Raw genomic sequence first — 18,763 nt, forward strand, 5'->3', positions numbered from 1 at the left:
TGTACAGCGCAGTGAGTATTTGACATACTTTCTAATTGAAAAGAGCTAGGCACAGGTCTAGGATTAGCTTATCCCCTGTCAAACGCAGACCGGCTCAGATCAGCGTCTTTAGGGAGAGACTCATCCTTGAATAGAGAGTACTCAAATATAAACCATGTGGGATTGGTGAGTATTACATCTAGCCAACAGGCAGGCAAGGTGGATTTACTACCAAATTACACCGAGCAAAAATATAAACGCAACATGCAAAAATTCCTAGATTTTACTGAGTTACAGTACATTTAAGGAAATCAGTCACTTTAAATGAATTCATTAGGCCCTAATCTATGGTTTTCACATGATTGGGAATATAGATATGCATCTGTTGGTCACATACACCCCCCCCCCCCCCCCCCCAAAAAAAAGTAGGGGTGTGGATCAGAAAACCAGTCAGTAACCAGTCAGTTTTCCACCATTTGCCTCATGCAGCGTGACACATCTCCTTTGCATGGAGTTGATCAGGCTGTTGATTGTGACCTGTGGAATATTGTCCCACTCCTCTTCAAAGGCAGGGTGAATATGCTGGATATTGGCGGGAACTGAAACACGCTGTCGTACATGTCAATCCAGAGAATCCTAAACATGCTCAATGGGTGACATGTCTGGTGAGTATGCAGACCATGGTAGAACTGGGACATTTTCAGCTTCCAGGAATTGTGTACAGCTCCTTAGGACATGGGGCCATGCATTATCATGCTGAAACATGAGGCGATGGTGGTGGATGAATGGCACGACAATGGGCCTCAAGATCTCGTCCACGGTATCTCTGTGCATTCAAATTGCCATCGATAAAATGCAATTGTGTTCGTTGTCCGTAGCTTATGCCTGCACGTACCATAACCCCACCGCCACCATGGGGCACTCTGTTCACAACGTTGACATCAGCAAACCACTCGTCCACACGACGCCATCTGCCCGGTACAGTTGAAACTGAGATTCATCCATGAAGAGCACGCTTCTCTAGCATGCCAGTGACCATCAAAGGTGAGCATTTTCCCAATGAAGTTGGTTACAACGCCGAACTGCAGTCAGGTCAAGACCCTGGTGAGGATGACGAGCACGTAGATCAGCTTCCCTGAGACGGTTTCTGACAGTTTGTGCAGAAATTATTCGGTTGTGCAAACCCACAGTTTCATCAGCTGTCCGGGTGGCTGGTCTCAGACGATCCTGCAACTTGAGGCATCTGTGGCATTGTGTTGTGTGACAAAATCGCAAATTTTAGAATGGCCTTTTATTGTCCCCAGCACAAGGTACACCTGTGTAATAATCATGCTGTTTAATCAGCTTCTTGATATGCCACACCTGTCAGGCGGATGGATTATTTTTGTAAAGGAGAAATGCTTACTAACAGGCATGTAAAAATTGTGCACCAAATTTGAGAGAAATAAGCTTTTTGTGCGTATGGAACATTTCTGGGATTTCAGCTCATGGGGACCAGCACTTGACATGTTGTGTTGATATTTTTGTTCAGTGTGTCTATACCTGTCTTAACCACTTCAATCTCCACATGAGCCTAGAGGATAGGGGGAAATTTGGGATCGGGTCTGGGAGCAGTAGATGCTCTCACTTTTAGGAGCCCCATGAAATGAGTCATTTAGGTATTGAAGCAGAGAAAATCCCACAGGGGGAGACAAGAAAGTGTTGGGAGAGAAATGTGTAGAGAGAGAGAGAGAGACAGAGGGAAAGCTAGCTACATTGTTTTCTCAGTCTTTCAGCCAGTAACACAAGAACTTAATTCTTCAGTGCAAGACAAGAGTCACTTACTTAAAATGGCTGAATGGGAAAGCATGCAGACGTAACACATTTACAACACATGCACGGAATGTACTTGCACACTGACTTAGAAATACTCATCAGCTCATAGCATAATGAAACCACTAATGCACACACACACACACGCACACACGCACACACGCACACGCACACACACACACACACACACACACACACACACACACACACACACACACACACACACACACACACACACACACACACACACACACACACACACAATGAACTGTCACTTCAAATGACACAAATGTCACAGACTATTATACTGAGCATTCACACATAACCACTAAGCCCACACACCCAAAAACCATACAAGAACATATTACAACCACACACTGTAGGTTCCCTAAATGCACGAGTATAGAGACTAGGTGAACCAAATCCCTCAGAAACGGCAAGTCTCTCTGACGAGTGAACGTGAGTGCCTACACCTTGCTCTTTTCCTGTAAAATAGCTCGGATTTCATTCAAATTCAAGGGGACAGCCCCTTGTCAGTCCATTTTAGGGAAGTGCTCATCTGTCTGTGATCCAGCCACTGGAAATGAGGAAGTGTTGGCTTTTGATATCCACTGCTCCTATTGGATGTTGTGTCACGTGACCCTTAGTGAAGGTCAAAGTGCACCTACCAGTACATTGTAAGTTGGAAATTCCAATGTGAACAGGCATTTGGGGGGTTGGGTGGGGTTCCTCACTACATGTTTTGTTGGAGCTTGAATGAATGAGGTTTAGCATGAGCTGTTAAGATTACATAAAAGTCAGGCTCACTGAAGGTGACAGAGAGTAGTTAACTCGTGACTCGTTGTCATCACTGTGGCCAAGAGACTGTCATCACTGTGGCCATACATGGCTGGTGGCACCTTAATTGGGGACGACAGGCTCATAATAATGGCTGGAATGGAGTGACGTGTTTGATACTATTCCATTCAATCCATTCCAGCCATTATTATGAGCCGTCACCCCCTCACCAGCCCCCTGTGCTGTCAATGGTTCCAATTATTATTTCATGTTGTGCATTTGGTTGTTTCAATGAACCTTTTGTGGTTGCTTGTTTAATCTATTGAGGAGGGAGCCTTATTGAGCCGGGTTTCGTAACCCTTGACCTAATCTGTTACTTATAACAGTGATGGCATGGTGTGAGCAAATGAAACAACACAATGCCCAAACACCCCACATGATCCCTTCTGCCCTCTTTCACTCTCCTGTGTGGATTTGAGATGACTGGGTTGATGTAAAAGCAATAGTTCCACCTTTCATGATTTTTTTGAAAGCAACTCTCTGGAATGAAATGAAGACCCAGTCTGGGGCCCCCAGATCTAAGATCCGTGAAGGACAGTGAAATGAAGGCATTTTTTCCCCCTCCCCCTTTCACATTTGCTCAATTCAATTCCAAATTGACCACTAGCCGCTACCCTTAGGGGCTTTGTGTAGATCTAAAAGGATTGGAAAGGTGAAAGCAACATGGTGAACATTCGACCTAATGTATATATATCAGTGGTCCACCTTGAGAATATGAATATACCTACTCAATCCTTTCTACAGGAAATGCATAAGGATATAGGGTTATACGGGTCAGTGTGGAATTTAGCCATTCTCTCTCCCCCTTCCTCCCTTTTTCTGTCTGTCCGCTCCCTCTTTTCTAAGGTCGTAACTTTATCATACTCTCTCTCTCCCCCCTCCCTCCCTCTCTCCCTCTCTTTCTCTCTCTCTCAGTCCTCCGAGTGGTGTGAACCTGCAGGTGTGTTTTGTCAATGACAGCAGCAGTGACAAGGACAGCGATGCCGAGGACAGTAAGACAGAGACCAGCCTGGATACGCCGCTGTCACCCGTGGTACACGCTATAGATGTAAATGTGTGTGTGTGTGAGTTTGTGTGTGATCTCCCCATTCGTTCACACAAGCGATACATTTGAACTTGACTTAACGGGATAAAAATAAGCATATTGACTGTGGAATGTGTGTGTGTGAGCATACTCTTACACCAATGTGCTTGTGTGGATGATGACTTCGAAGTATGTATGTATAGGTGACGTGCGTGATCATACGTTACCATCTCTGATTCTGTATAATGACTCTGGGGTGCATGTGTGTTTATCCAGAGTAAGCAGAGTTCGTCGCTGTCGGACCGGGACACGGGCGAGGAGGACTCGGAACCCCTAGAGGACTGTGGCTTCTGGCGGGTGCAGCGGCGGCTCCAGGAGGAGGCCAGGGTGGCGCTGGCATTGGCTCGCCCCATGGCCCGCATGCAAGTGGAGGTAGAGCGACAGATCCAGCTCCACCGCCGCTCGCCCGTCGCCGACCTGGTCAGTGTGTGTGTGTGTGTGTGTGTGTTGTAGACTCGTCATTTCTGATAAGTTGACTTGGCTGGAGAGTGAGGAGACTTTGAGGCCATGGTGTGATCGAAGTAACACATTTTAGACAGAATTATTCTGGGGACATGCATTACAGTTGCAAGATGCGAAAGCAAGTTACATCTTAGATGCAAGGGAATTGTACAAAATGAATAGCATTACATTTCCGTTTACAGTTTGACGTCAAAAGCAGTGGCTAAAAAGCCCTAATGGCGAAGAAGCAAATTCTTCTTTTGAGTCTCAAGATTACATAGTCATTCTGAATTACGTATACATGCACCAATACAGACGTTGGTTAATATGAAACTCCCACGTGAAAAAAATCCCACAATTTACTGTAGAATATTATAGTACACTGTAAAACCCAATGTGCTGTCATTACTCACAACTTTTGAGGAAACCTGTTGCACTTAATATGAGTACAGTTACTTAAAGTGATTTTGTAGTCATCATTACTCAAACCAATAGTCACTCTGTATGAGGTCCAGATTTGAGTTGTATCGGCTTGAAAAAATGTAGTAACGCCCCCCACTAAGCCACGCCTCCTAAATAATTTCCCAGTGTGCCTTGCCTTTTCGAGTGAATTGTAAAATGACCACCTATGGCTGTATTTGTTAGTGACAGAGACATGGTTTTTGGATTTGTTCATTTTCAGTACTGTGGCCTTCACCAAGTGAATTCCTAGGCCAATGTCATCAATTTAAGGAAACGCTTTATGACAATACATTATATATCTCATAAGGCCTTATTTTGAGGCCTAGCTTTACAAGATACAGGTGCCTATAACTCATGGTTCACAGGCCACATCAGGCCTGCAAGTAGGGTTACAAAATTCCAGTAACTTTCAAAATATTCCCAGATTTTCAAAAAAATCCTAGTGAAATATTTCCAGGAATCATCCAACTGGGATGTCTGGAAAACCTGGGAAATATACTTGAATTTTGCAACTCTATGTGCATGTCACATTATGCTGGCTTGCATATTCATGATGACTGCCAAGATTAGGAACAGTGTGAGGACCAGTATACTACAGTCATGTCCGCAAAAATCTTGCGCTAAACACTACAGTGAATACTATAGTATATAAATATAGTAATACTACAGTATTTATACCATAGTATATTACAGTATTTTTTTCATGTGGGCTGATACAACTTTCAGTTGAACAATGAGAACACTGAGACTTCTGCTACTATGTCATATTTCCTGGTACAGAGAGTAAAATTCAGCCGCTTCTTTCTGCCAGTTCATGGTTGGATTGTCGGTGTTCCAGAGGCCTTTGAGAACTTGATGACCTGTGTGATCTGAGGCCCTTTGTGTAGCATAAGATTAATCAATCACTCAATGTACATGCAAAAACACCAATATTTAAAACAATCCCAAAAAATAAACCTGCAGTAGAGCATGCTGGGAAAAAAGTGAATTTGTTACCATATTTGGTGTGACTTATCAGTTGGTGTAACTTATCAACAAAAAATGTCATTACCACATAAACATTATAAGTAATAAGGACTTTTCATTGACTTTGAGTTCAACTTACTAGAAGTAGCTCAAAGCTCATCACTAAGCTAAGGACCCTGGGACTAAACACCTCCCTCTGCAACTGGATCCTGGACTTCCTGACGGGCCGCCCCCAGGTGGTAAGGGTAGGTAACAACACATCCGTCACGCTGATCCCCAACATGGGGGCCCCTCAGGGGTGCGTGCTCAGTCCCCTCCTGTACTCCATGTTCACTCATGACTGCATGGCCAGGCACGACTCCAACACCATTATTAAGTTTGCCCCCCCCCCCCCTCTTTTATGCTGCTGCTACTCTCTGTTAATTATCTATGCATAGTCACTTTAACTCTACCTACATGCACATATTACCTCAATTACCTTGACTAACCTGTGCCCCCGCACACTTATCTATTTTTTACTTAACACTTACTTTTCTTAAAACTGCATTGTTGGTTAAGGGCTTGTAAGTAAGCATTTCACTGTAATGCTTATCTGTTGTATTCAGCACATTAGACAAATAACATTTGATTTGATTTGATTTTGATTTGAGTATTTGAGTAAAATGTGTAAAAAGTGTAGTCTGTAGTAAACTGTAGTATACTGTAGAATACTATACTCTGCACTGTAGTATCTCTTGATCATGTGTTGTACTTACTATAGAATTGTATAGTATATTGTAGAATACTATACTACACACTGTAGTATCCCTCGATCATGTAGTGCTGACTATATCATTTTGTACTATACTGTAGAATACTATACTACACACTGTAGCATCCCTCGATCATGTAGTACTGACTATATCATTTTGTAGTATACTGGAGAATACTATACTACACACTGTAGTATCCTTCGATAATTTGTAGTATATCATTTTTTTGGATACTGTAGAATACTATAGTAAATACTACAGTATTAATGCGCAAAAAAATGATGTACACAAAAACACTGTAGTGTCCAGAAAAACACGACAGTTTTTTAACTATAGTAATAATACAGTATTTAATTTGCATGTACCCCACCCACAAACACTAGAGTAGATATTACAGTATACTCCAGTAATGTCTGCAAAAACACTACAGTAAATTCTACAGTATACTACAGTCATGTCCGCAAAAATCTTGTGCAAAACACTACAGCAAATACTATAGTATATAAATATAGTAATACTACAGTATTTATACCATAGTATATTACAGTATTTTTTAATGTGGGCTGATACAACTTTCAGTTGAACAAGGAGAACACTGAGACTTCTGCTACTATGTCATATTTCCTGGTACAGAGAGTGAAATTCAGCCACTTCTACCATTTGAAGGTTGGATTGTCGCGAGTTCCTGTGGCATTTGAGGACTTGGTGACCTGTGTAATCTGAAGCCCAGAGTGATGGAAAAAAAACATGTACTTCAGAACGTTTTCAGTTACTGTATGTGTAGGCAATTAAGCAGGTTACTCATATTGTGATTGTAAGCAAAGATATGTAGGATATGGCATCCGGCTTGGGTTCTGCTCCATCCGCAATGTGTGCGTGTCTGTGTTTATGTGCAAGAGGCCTGACAGGTAGCCAGGGTGGGACAATGCGTCCATTAGACTCAGTTATTTACTGGAATTAAACAGTGCTTTTTTTGGAACAAGCAAAAGTACTTTAGTACTTCTGAGAAATTGGGAGCTAACTTTGTTACATGTCATTTTTATATTTTCCCCGCCCCAGAGATTGTGGTGAATGAGTTGTAAATACAACTATACAAACATTGTGATCAGACCAAGCAATTCCCCCCCTGACTGGAGTACTACTGAACTGTAGATGTATGTGTCAGTACCTAAACAAGCAATGGTGGGGAGATGGGCATTTAACTCACCCAGGTCTAAAAAAAACTGCTCTATGAACAGGATAAATGAAAGGGTTGAGTAATTTCCCACCTGGCACACACTGGTTGAATCAACTTTGTTTCAATGTGATTTGTCAACGTATTGTGACGTGGAATCAACGTGCAAAATATACAAAATAATAACCAGTACTGTTTTCATCTCATTTCAACCACCGTTGTTAACATTGAAATGAGGGTAAAACTTAAACGTAAATACATTGACTTAACCTGACTAACATGTTGTTATATCAATTACACATAGAAAAAATATAACATATTTTTCATCCTATACAAAACATATAGGATTGGGTGGTTGAAATATATATTACAAAGAATATACACTATATATACAAAAGTATGTAGACACCCCTTCAAATTAGTGTATTAGGCTATTTCACCCACACCCGTTGCTGTGTATAAAATAGAGCACACAGCCATGCGATATCCATAGACAAACATTGGCAGTAGAATGGCCCTACTAAAGAGCTCAGTGACTTTTAACGTGGCACCCTCATTTTTTCAATACATTTTTTTTTAACCTTTATTTAATGAGGCAAGTCAGTTAAGAACAAATTCTTATTTACAATGACGGACTACCCCGGCAAAATTCGGACGACACTGGGCCAATTGTGCGCCGCCCTATGGGACTCCCAATCACAGCCTGGATAGGATGTCACAGTTCAAACAAGTCAGTTTCGTCAAATTTCTGCCCTGTTAGAGCTTCCCCGGTCAACTGTAAGTGCTGTTATTGTGAAGTGGAAACGGTTAGGAACAACAACGTCTCAGCCGCGAAGTGGTAGGCCACACAAGCTCACAGAACGGGACTGCCGAGTGCTGAAATAATCTGTCCTGTCCTCGGTTTGGAACTCACTACTGAGTTCCAAACTGCCTCTGGAAGCAACGTCAGCACAAGAACTGTTCGTTGGGAGCTTCATGAAATGGGTTTCCATGGCCGAGCAGCCACATACAAGCCTAAGATCATCATACGCAATGCCAAGCGTCGGCTGGAGTGGTGTAAAGCTCGCCGCCATTGGACTCTGGAGCAGTGGAAACGTGTTCTCTGGATTGATGAATCACGCTTCACCATCTGGCAGTCCGACAGACGAATCTGAGTTTGGCGGATGCCAGGAGAACACTACCTGCCCAAAAACATAGTGCCAATTGTAACATTTGGTGGAGGAGGAATAATGGTCTGGGGCTGTTTTTCATGGTTCGGGCTAGGCCCCATTGTTCCAGTGAAGGGAAATCTTAATGTTACGGCATACAGTGACATTCTAGACGATTCTGTGCTTCCAACTTTGTGGCAACAGTTTGGGGAAGGCCCTCTCCTGTTTCCTCATGACAATGCCCCCGTGCACAAAGCGAGGTCCATACAGAAATGGTTTGTTGAGATTGGTGTGGAAGAACTTGACTGGCGTGCACAGAGCCCTGACCTCAACCGCATCGAACACCTTTGGGATGAATTGGAACACCGACTGCAAGCCAGACCTTATCGCCCAACCTCACTAATGCTCTTGTGGCTGAATGGAAGAAAGTCCCCGCAGCAATGTTCCAACATCTAGCGGAAAGCCTTCCCAGAAGAGAGGAGACTATTATAGCAGCAAAGGGGGACCAACTCCAAATTAATACTCATGATTGTGGAATGAGATGTCCACATACTTTTGGTCATGTGGTGTATACTGGGTGGTTGAAATTATATCACATTTTTTGTTTGATTAGATCAGATTTTATTTGACCTTATTTCAGTGTTGGTTATAAAATGGTATGTTTGAATCAACGTCATGCCATCAACCTAAATAAAGAGGTATATTGAACTAAAATGTGAAGCCATAGTCCAATGATTCCTGCCTGAACAGTGACTCCTACTGGTATAAAGAGGGTTAATTCACTTCAGTGAGAACAAGTCTACCATCCAGATGGCTACATTACAGTATGTACCCTGTTCTTTTCAGCTGAGCTATCATGTCAACACATAAAAAAATATTGATCAGCTTCCATACCCATTTGTGTAGACTACCTAAATCACTTTTCTACTTTTCTTGCACAAGCTGTATGTGAAAGTAAATTCAGAGTGAGGTTGGGTTTATGTTGGCTACATGGGCAGCTGATTTGCCCAACAAAGGACACCATCATTTCAATGTGTAGAGATGTATACTATCATTCTTCTATAGTTGATTGGATCTTTGGAAGTTTAGAAGTAGTTACCATTAGCCCTATAAATAGGATGCCAAATTCATTATAATAATAATACACTTCACCTTTGGATATTGTCTTTAATCTACAAGTTATTAATATGTTGGATCTCCAACTCAACCAAAAAATATAAGTTGAAGAATAGGACTCAATGGAATCAAACTTTATTTGAAGTGAATTTAAAGTTAGATTTGGTGTAGTGCTCTTTTTTTACTTAGATTTTTTGGTTGAGATACAGACGTGAATCCAACATATCAATCATACATTTGTGGACAAAATGGATATTGAATTGTGAACGCAACCAAATATCAACATTTGAAGGAGATCTTGCTTTTGAAGTATCTTCTGCTTGGATAGTATATATACTGTAGGCTACATTATGAATAACATATATACAAGACAATGTCCAAAGGTAAGGTTTATTATGAATCATTTGGCATCCTATTTATAGGGCTAATGGTAACTACTTCTAAACTTCCAAAGACCCAATCAACAATAGAAGAATGATAGCACACATTAAATGGTGTCCTTTGGGAAAATCAGATGTCAATGTAGCCGACGTAAACCCAACCTCACTCCGAATGTATTTTCACATACAGCTTGTGTAAGAAAAGCTATAGCGGTTACTTTTCAACTACTAAACGTTATCAGGTAGTCTACACAAATTAGTGTGCAATCTGATCAATGTCTGAATGTGTTGCAGCGATAGCTCAGCTGACACGTACACAGTTTGTTTCTCAAAGTTAAGCAGCGTACATAGAGATAGGTATCTGGATGGTGGACGTGTTCTCTCTGAAGTGCATTACCTCTCATCTACCAGTAGGTGTCGCTGTTCAGGCGGGAATCATTGAACTGGGGCGTCTCATTTTATTGCAGTATACCTCTTTATTTCGGTTGATGGGACGAAGTTGAAACAATGACGTTGATTCAAGCATACTGTTTTACTATCAAGGTCAAATAAAACATGTCTAGTTAAATATGAAATTCAACATCATTTCAACCACCATTCAACCAGATTTTTACATTTACACGTAGAATTTCAACGCAATTTCAGCACATACATAGTTCTGATGATTATGTTGAAATTACGTTGCTGTAACAACCTCTTAGTCAGGTTAAATCAATGTATTTAAGTTGAAGTTTTACCCTAACAACGCTGGTTGAAATGAGAAGAAAACAGTGCTGGTTGATTACTTTTTTCAAATCCAATGTATTTCCCACTTTGATTCCACGTCACAATACGTTGACAAATTACGTTGAAACAAAGTTGATTCAACCAGTGTGTGCCCAGTGGGTTGCATCTAATAACCCTAACCCCAAAGGCCCAAATATAGTTGCCTTATTTCTCTCTTCAACATTAGATCAACATGACTCTGCTGACTAATGACTGTGACCCCGGTTTCTGTTTAACATTGTTCTAACGTTATCCCTGTGTCTCTCTGTGTGCAGCTGCCCCACCTGCCCCACATCAGTGAGGGTCTGATGAAGAGGAGTCTGAGGAGGGGAGACATGAGGGACATGAGCTTGGGCCAGCTCCAGGTCATCACCAACGATCTGCACTCACAAATACAGAGTGAGTACACACAAGCACACGCGCGCGCATGCACGCAAAAACTACACACACACATGGCAATAAACACACAGGCACACAAACACTACACTAAACACACTTACGTGCAGACACAATCTGCCTTCATCACCACCATCATAACTCTGTTGTTCTGGTGCTATGAGGATGTTAAGATAAAAAAGAAAAATGGATGACGTTGCAGGCCTGAATGAGGAGCTGGTGCAGCTGTTGCTGATGAGAGATGAGCTCCATGTGGAGCAGGACGCCATGCTGGTGGACGTAGAGGACCTGACCAGGTGGAGATCCCTTTCATACCCAGTACTATGACCACAGAAGCACACACACATACATGTATTAATAAACACACACTTGAGCAGCGACACCACTAACACAAATAACAATAGGCCTCTGTTCGTTCTGGAGGTCAAATGCCATGGAACGTCTCAGTTTAAAAAGGCATTCTTCTGAAAACAGGTCACCATTGCATCCTTTCTAAAAATGTTTTATCTAAGGAGGATTTTTCACGCATTCTTTAACGAGGCTGTTTTTTGTTGTTCTTTCTTGTCACAGGCATGCTCAGAGCCAGCAGAGACACCTGGCAGAGAAAACCCTCTCCAAATAAAACCCCGGCCACCTGTCCCCATCATCAACCACGTCACATGACAACCACAACCACCACAGAGCAGTGGTCAACAACCCTGGTCCTGGAGACCAATAAGGCACGCAGGCTTTTGTTCCAGCCCAGCACTTTCACAGCTGATTCAACTCATCAATATCTTTTGATGCTTAGTTGATTAGTTGATTCAGGTATGTTAGTACTAGGCTGGACCAAGCCTGGACATGCTTTAGCTCGTCAGGGCTACCGTCCACTGCAAGAGGACCCCACCCACCCGGGAGTCATACAGAGCCATGGTCAGGCAGAATTCCAGGCCCCAGTCATAAACTATGTGTTGTAATGACAGTTTGATCACAGAAGATGACTAGAGTTCTGTTTGTTGCCCTCCTCAGCCAGTCGCGTGCTTTGTAGAATACTCAACACACTGCATAGCTATATCTATTGACAACATACTGTAGTTGTTTGTGCCGTCGCTAAGGAATGAGCTCCTAGGCTTCCCAGTATATAAACTTTGCGGCAACTGCACAGCTCTTGTGTGAATCATTTAGACACACATGGATGTAGTACAGCTGTTGTTGCATAATTCCACCTGCTTGAACACGCTGATGTTCTGAAGATTTACTGGTTGACCCATGATTTTGCCAAATGTACAGACAGATTGCATTGACCTTATTTTCTGTCTGCACTATAGCTAAGAGTCCTTTTAGTGCTCTTTGTGGCAGGGTTTAAATAACTCATCTTACTTGACTTGACATCCGTGTTCCAAATATTAACATTGGTTTAGCCCAATATTTTTAGGACGCCCCCAAACGTCAATGTGTCATTCAATCCCTGCTTTGTGACCCCAATGCTAGTCCACAGTAAAACATTCAACAATATATATTTTAATACATAATATTATCGACAAAGTAATGATCCCAATGATTAAGAACTAAAGATGTCTGAGCTGACTGATCTTGACACTTGTAAAGCGATAGCTGGTCGGTCTCGGCTGAATAAATACAAATTCTGTGCTGGAAGGAGACCTGGATGCCTTGTTGCCTGGTTGTAGATGATGGTCATCCGTGTTCACTATGATTAGTCAATCTTCAGCATTTAGAGAATGTAATTTTCAAGCGGGTCTTTTGCATTTTTTTTCTCCATCAGATTATACTAAAACTCATTCAAACGTATTCTGCAGCATTCAGAAATCATACAACGTTTTGTGTACAGAGATGAAAATGATAAATAAACGTTTTAAGTGTTTAAGTGTCTTTATTGGTTCACTGGTTGTGGTCAGTCTCAGTAGCTATAGGAACCAGATCGAACTCTCAGCAGACGAAACAGGAACAGTTTAAATGAATTCATGAATGGTACAGAAGGATGCTTGAGGGACCAAAGAAGGCTGCATTTGCCTACATGTACCTCTTCAACAAAACACATAAAACATATAAATACAAACCACAAAATAAGACAAGGTCAAACTTAGGGTAGCGGAAGCCGACTAGTTGTTTTCTTCTATGGATGTCAAAATGACATCATAAAATTGGCATTAATGCTATGACACAGCCTAGCTGAATATAGGCCTGAAAATACCACTAGACAGCAGAGAAGGCGACCACATACTTTCTACTAAACTGTGAGAAACTACTGTAGTTTGTAATAGTGGCCACAACCAAAACATCGGATCCAGCCAACTCAACTCCAGCCAATGTTAATTCCAGTTCCACTCTGTCAAAACAGACCCTTTTTTTATATCTCTGGCATCTAGGAAAATTACAGACAGTGAGATTATGTTACCTGCATTACTTTCCATGTATATTATAGTGCCCGGGAAATGCCTGCCCAGGAAAGTATAAAAACACAGAGGTGAAGCAAGACACACAAAATAATTTGGATTAACCAAGGATAAACATTGTTAATACCATGCTGCCAAACACCAAGCTTTATGAGTAACCTATAGTCTTTTTCTTCTAACGAAATTATTGTTATAAAATAGCTTATTTATTTGATTTAGAATAGATTAGGACAACGGATTTTTTTAAATCCCGCATGAGAATATTGCAAAAGCTTCTGGAAAAAAATATAGGGCGCATATTATTGACAAATGTATTTGTGTAGAAAGTGTTAGTTTTATGTCTGTTCTATCCTCTTCTTGAACCTGTCAGATTTTTCCCATTGGCTGCTTTTCGTCGCGCTCACTTGTTCTATCTGGCACGTTAACATGTCCAGTCCAGTTGTGACACGCAACGCCCCGATAACCGAGAATTGTGCCACTTCTGCAAAGGCACTTCGTTGGAACATCACCGAGGCGCTCACACAGGTGAGACACAAAGACACATTTTCCAACACTGTTCTTGATTGTAGGCTACGTTATCGTCTCCGTATTAAATTCATTTACTTATGTCATTTTCCCTATGTATCCCGATAGGACAAGTTTCTGAGGAACATTGAGGATCCACGTTGTTATAGTGACATGCTGCAAGCTATTGACCCTGAACTGCTTGGACTCACTGTGCTGCAGATCCTCAAAGAGACTAAGGAGGTAAAGTCTGGGAGTTACTTATAATGCCAATAAACTGGCATGGGGAGGACATTACCAAAAAGTTAGCTTTTTGAGATATTTCTAACACAACCAGTTTTGCATGCAATAGTCACTGTATCCGCAGGGTAAACAAATCTACTGTCATATATGTATTGCCTCTTCTCTCACCTTTTCATTTGCTTGCTTTAAAAACAAAGAATTGCTTCGCCTCCTCTGTTGGGTGACTGGTCATATCAGCAGGTAAGAGATTCTTTAAAGCAACCCTGACTAATGTAAAAAGGCCTTTCAGGGACTCAGTCTAAGATTAGCATGGACTACATTGGGATGTTGTGGGTAGTGGAGTTAATGTTCCTTAAAATGTCTTCAAACCAAAGATGGTAATTTTTATGTCAATTGCAACCAAATAAAGATCAAGTTAATTCGACACAGTGTGCACTATGTTACTTTGCAGGATACTCAAGGTTGTAGGCATACTCAAGGTACTACTAACCAAAATCCCTTTGATGAAAGGGTACATCTGTGTAAAGTGCTGAAGGGGTTCCGGGTTCGCACTATCACCATCAACATCAACAGAATCATTGGCTATATTCATGTTGGAGACCCCAATATGAAAGGTGGCATCCTCATCATCGAGTAGGCATGTTGAAGAATATTCCTCATCACCATCATTGTCGTTTTGACCGTTCACTCAAGGGGAAAAAAATGATCAGGTTTTCATGAAAACCACAAAGTTGCCTTTGTCGATGTTATGTCCTGTGGACAAGTGTTTTTACCTATATTATCATCAAATTACAGTTTAAAAAAGCTATCGAGGATCTAGAAGTGTTTGTGACATAATGTTAATATAGAAGTATTTCATCTAGGTATTTATGTAGGTTTTTTTTGCTTCAAAAGCAAAATCATTTTTAAATGTGATATTTATATTCAATCTAATGAGTTGTATTATTTATTTGCCTAATTTATGATTGTAAAATATTTATTTTCTACATATCAATTGAACATTTTTCAATGTTTACACAGTTTTGGTTGAGACATCTCCAAAAATAAAATACATTTTGCAATGAATTCGAATAGCTGTTTTATTTCTCTCTTAGTTTGCATGGTATTTTAGTAGATGTGTTTGTGTGCGTGTGTGTGCGTGTGTGTGCGTGTGTGAGAATGTGGAATATTTTGACATACTGTATACACTGAGTATACAAAACATTAAGAACACCTGCTCTTTCCATGATATAGACTGACCAGGTGAATCCAGGTGAAAGCTATGATCCCTTTTTAATCACTTTAAATCCACTTCAATCAGTGTAGATGAAGGGGAGGAGACAGGTTAAAGAAGGATTTTTGAGCCTTGAGACATGGATTGTGTATGTGTGCCATCCAGAGGGTGAATGGGAAAGACAAACAAATGTGTCTTTGAATGGAGTATGGTAGCAGGTGCCAGGCGCATTGCTTGGTGTCAAGAACTGCAACGCTGCTGGGTTTTTCACGCTCAACAGTTGCCCGTGTGTATCAAGAACTGTCCACCATCCAAAGGACATCCAGCCAACTTGACACAACTGTGGGAAGCATTGGAGTCAACATGGGCCAGCATCCTTGTGGAATGCTTTCGACACCTTGTAGAGTCCATGCCTTGACGACAAGAGGCTGTTCTGAGGGCAACTCAATATTAGGAAGGTGCTCCTAATATTTGGTATACTCAGTGTATATAGTCAATACATTAAACTCTGAGTTAAATTATGGTAAACTGTTGGCTTTTTTTCTGGAAGAAGAACAGTGGTAAGGAAAGCCTATGTCACTAACTCAGGTGGTCTCCAAACCACACTATATGCTTGTTCTTGTAGGTCTACACAAGTCAATTATACAAATTTCACTCTGGATCATACTGCAATATGGATGGCTATTTTGAAGCTAAAGTAAATTTGAGTAAATCATAGAAGACCAGAGAGAAACTTGAGAAACTACCATACCATACGGTTGTGTCGGCCTATAGATTGAGACATGATGTAGTACTACTAGCAGCCAGGAAAAACATACACTGAGCAAAAATATAAATGCAACATGTAAAGTGTTAGTCCCATGTTTCATGAGCTGAAATAAAAGATTACAGAAATTTTCCATATACACAAAAAGCTTATTTCTCTCACATTTTGTGCACAAATCTGTTTACTTCCCTGTTAGTGAGCATTTCTCCTTAATCAAGATAATTCATCCACCTGATAGGAGTGGCATATCAATAAGCTGATTAAACAGCATGATCATTACACAGGTGCACCTTGTACTGGGGACACTAAAAGGCCACTAACATGTACAGTTTTGTCATTCTAACCCTAACCCTAACCCTAGAATAGTATAGAATACAGTATATACAAATGAGATGAGTAATGGAAGATATGTAAACATTATTTAAGTGAATAGTGTTCCATTTATTATAGTGGCCAATGATTTCAAGTCTGTGTATATAGGTAGCAGCCTCTCTGTGCTAGTAATGGCTATTTAACATTCTCATGGCCTTGAGATCCCAGCTTTGATCCCAGCTTTTTCTTTACTGACCTTGCCTTCGGGACGATAGCGGGGTGAACAGGCAATGGCTTGGGTGTTGTTATCCTTGACAATCTTTTTGGCCTTCCTGTGACATCGCGTGCTGTAGGTGTCCTGGAGGGCAGGTAGTTTGCCCCCAGTGATGCCTTGTGCAGACCGCACCACCCTCTGGAGAGTCCTGTGGTTGTGGACAGTACAGTTGCCGTACCAGGCGGTGATACAGCCTGGCAGGATGCCTTCAATTGTGCATCTGTTAAAGTTTGTGGGGGTTTTAGGTGACAAGCCCAATTTGGCCATGCAGTCATGGGTGAACAGGGACTACAGGAGGGGGCTGAGCACGCACCCTTGTGGGGCCCATGTGTTGAGGATCAGGGAAGTGGAGGTGTTGTTTCCTACCTTCTCCACCTGGGGGTGGCCCGTCAGGAAGTCCAGGACCCAATAGCACAGGGTGGGGTTCAGATCCAGGGCCTCAAGCTTAATGATGAGCTTGGACGGTACTATGGTGTTGAATGTGACAGGTAAGATGGAGGTGATATGATCCTTCACTAGTCTCTCAAAGCACTTCATGATGACAGAATTGAGCTGGTCTGCGCATGCTCTGAGGATGCGGCTAGGGATGCCGTCTGGGCCGGTAGCCTTGCAAGGGTTAATGTGTTTAAGTGTCTTACTCACTTCGGAGAAGGAGAGCCCACAGTCCTTGGTAGCGGGCCGCATCAGTGGCACTATGTTATCCTCAAAGCGGGCAAAGAAGGTGTTTTGTTTGTTCGGAAGCAAGATGCCGGTGTCCGCGACTCCACTTTATCTCTATACTGACGTTTTGCCTGTTTGATTGCCTCGCGGAGGGAATAACTACACTGTTTGTATTCTGCCACATTCCCAGTCACCTTGCCATGAATAAATTCACGCTTTCAGTTTTGAGCGAATGCTGACATCTATCCACGGTTTCTGGTTAGCGTAGGTTTTAGTAGTCACAGTGGGTGCAACATCTCCTATACACTTCCTTATAAACTCAATCACATTCTCTTTGTATTCGTCAATATTATTATCGGAAGCTGCTCGGAACATATCCCAGTCCGCATGATCAAAACAATCTTGAAGTGTGGATTCCGATGGGTCAGACCAGCGTTGAATAGTCCTTAGCACGGGTACATCCTGTTTGAGTTTCTGCCTATAGGAAGTGAGGAGCAAAATGGAGTCGTGGTCAGATTTGCCGAAAGGAGGGCGGAGGAGGACCTTGTATGCATCCTGGAAGTTGAAGTAACAGTGGTTCAAGTGTTTTAGCAGCGCGAGTACTACAGTTGATATGCTGATAGAATTTAGGCAGCCTTTTCCTCAAATTTGCTTTGCTAAAATCCCCAGCTACAATAAATGCAGTCTCAGGATATATGGTTTTAAGTTTGCATTAAGTCCAGGGAAGTTCCTTAAGGGCCAAAATTCTCTTGGGAGATAATACAGTCGGCATTTGATTGTGAGCTATTCTAGGTCGGGTGAACAAAAGGACTTGATTTCCTGTATGTTATCACAATTACACCATGAGTCGTTAATCATAAAACATGCATCCCCGCCCTTCTTCTTCCCGGAGAAATGTTTATTCCTGTCGGCGCGATGAACTAAGAATCCAGATGGCTGGACTGACTCCAACAGTATATCGCGAGAGAGTCATGTTTCCATGAAACAGAGTATGTTACAATCCCTGATGTCTCTCTGGAAAGAAACCCTTGCCCTGAGTTCGTCAACTTTATTATCCAGGGACTGAACATTAGCGAGTAATATACT

General features: G+C 41.8%; 1 protein-coding gene across 2 annotated transcripts in view; it reads left to right on the forward strand.

The window, feature by feature from the left end:
* LOC106568927 (schwannomin-interacting protein 1) overlaps window positions 1-13,173 on the forward strand; it is a 17,882-nt gene extending 4,709 nt beyond the window's left edge. Inside the window, exons 3-7 of one of the 2 annotated variants that reach the window (XM_014139764.2) lie at window positions 3,544-3,676; window positions 3,929-4,132; window positions 11,192-11,315; window positions 11,515-11,608; window positions 11,883-13,173. In XM_014139764.2, the coding sequence (XP_013995239.2) occupies window positions 3,544-3,676; window positions 3,929-4,132; window positions 11,192-11,315; window positions 11,515-11,608; window positions 11,883-11,934 (607 nt within the window). In that variant the 3' untranslated portion in view covers window positions 11,935-13,173. The remainder of the gene's footprint in view (window positions 1-3,543; window positions 3,677-3,928; window positions 4,133-11,191; window positions 11,316-11,514; window positions 11,609-11,882) is intronic. The other variant, XM_014139765.2, reaches the window with a different exon arrangement.
* Window positions 13,174-18,763: the final 5,590 nt, after the last annotated feature.

Source organism: Salmo salar, chromosome ssa14, assembly GCF_905237065.1.
Source record: "Salmo salar chromosome ssa14, Ssal_v3.1, whole genome shotgun sequence".
Lineage (NCBI taxonomy): Eukaryota > Metazoa > Chordata > Actinopteri > Salmoniformes > Salmonidae > Salmo > Salmo salar.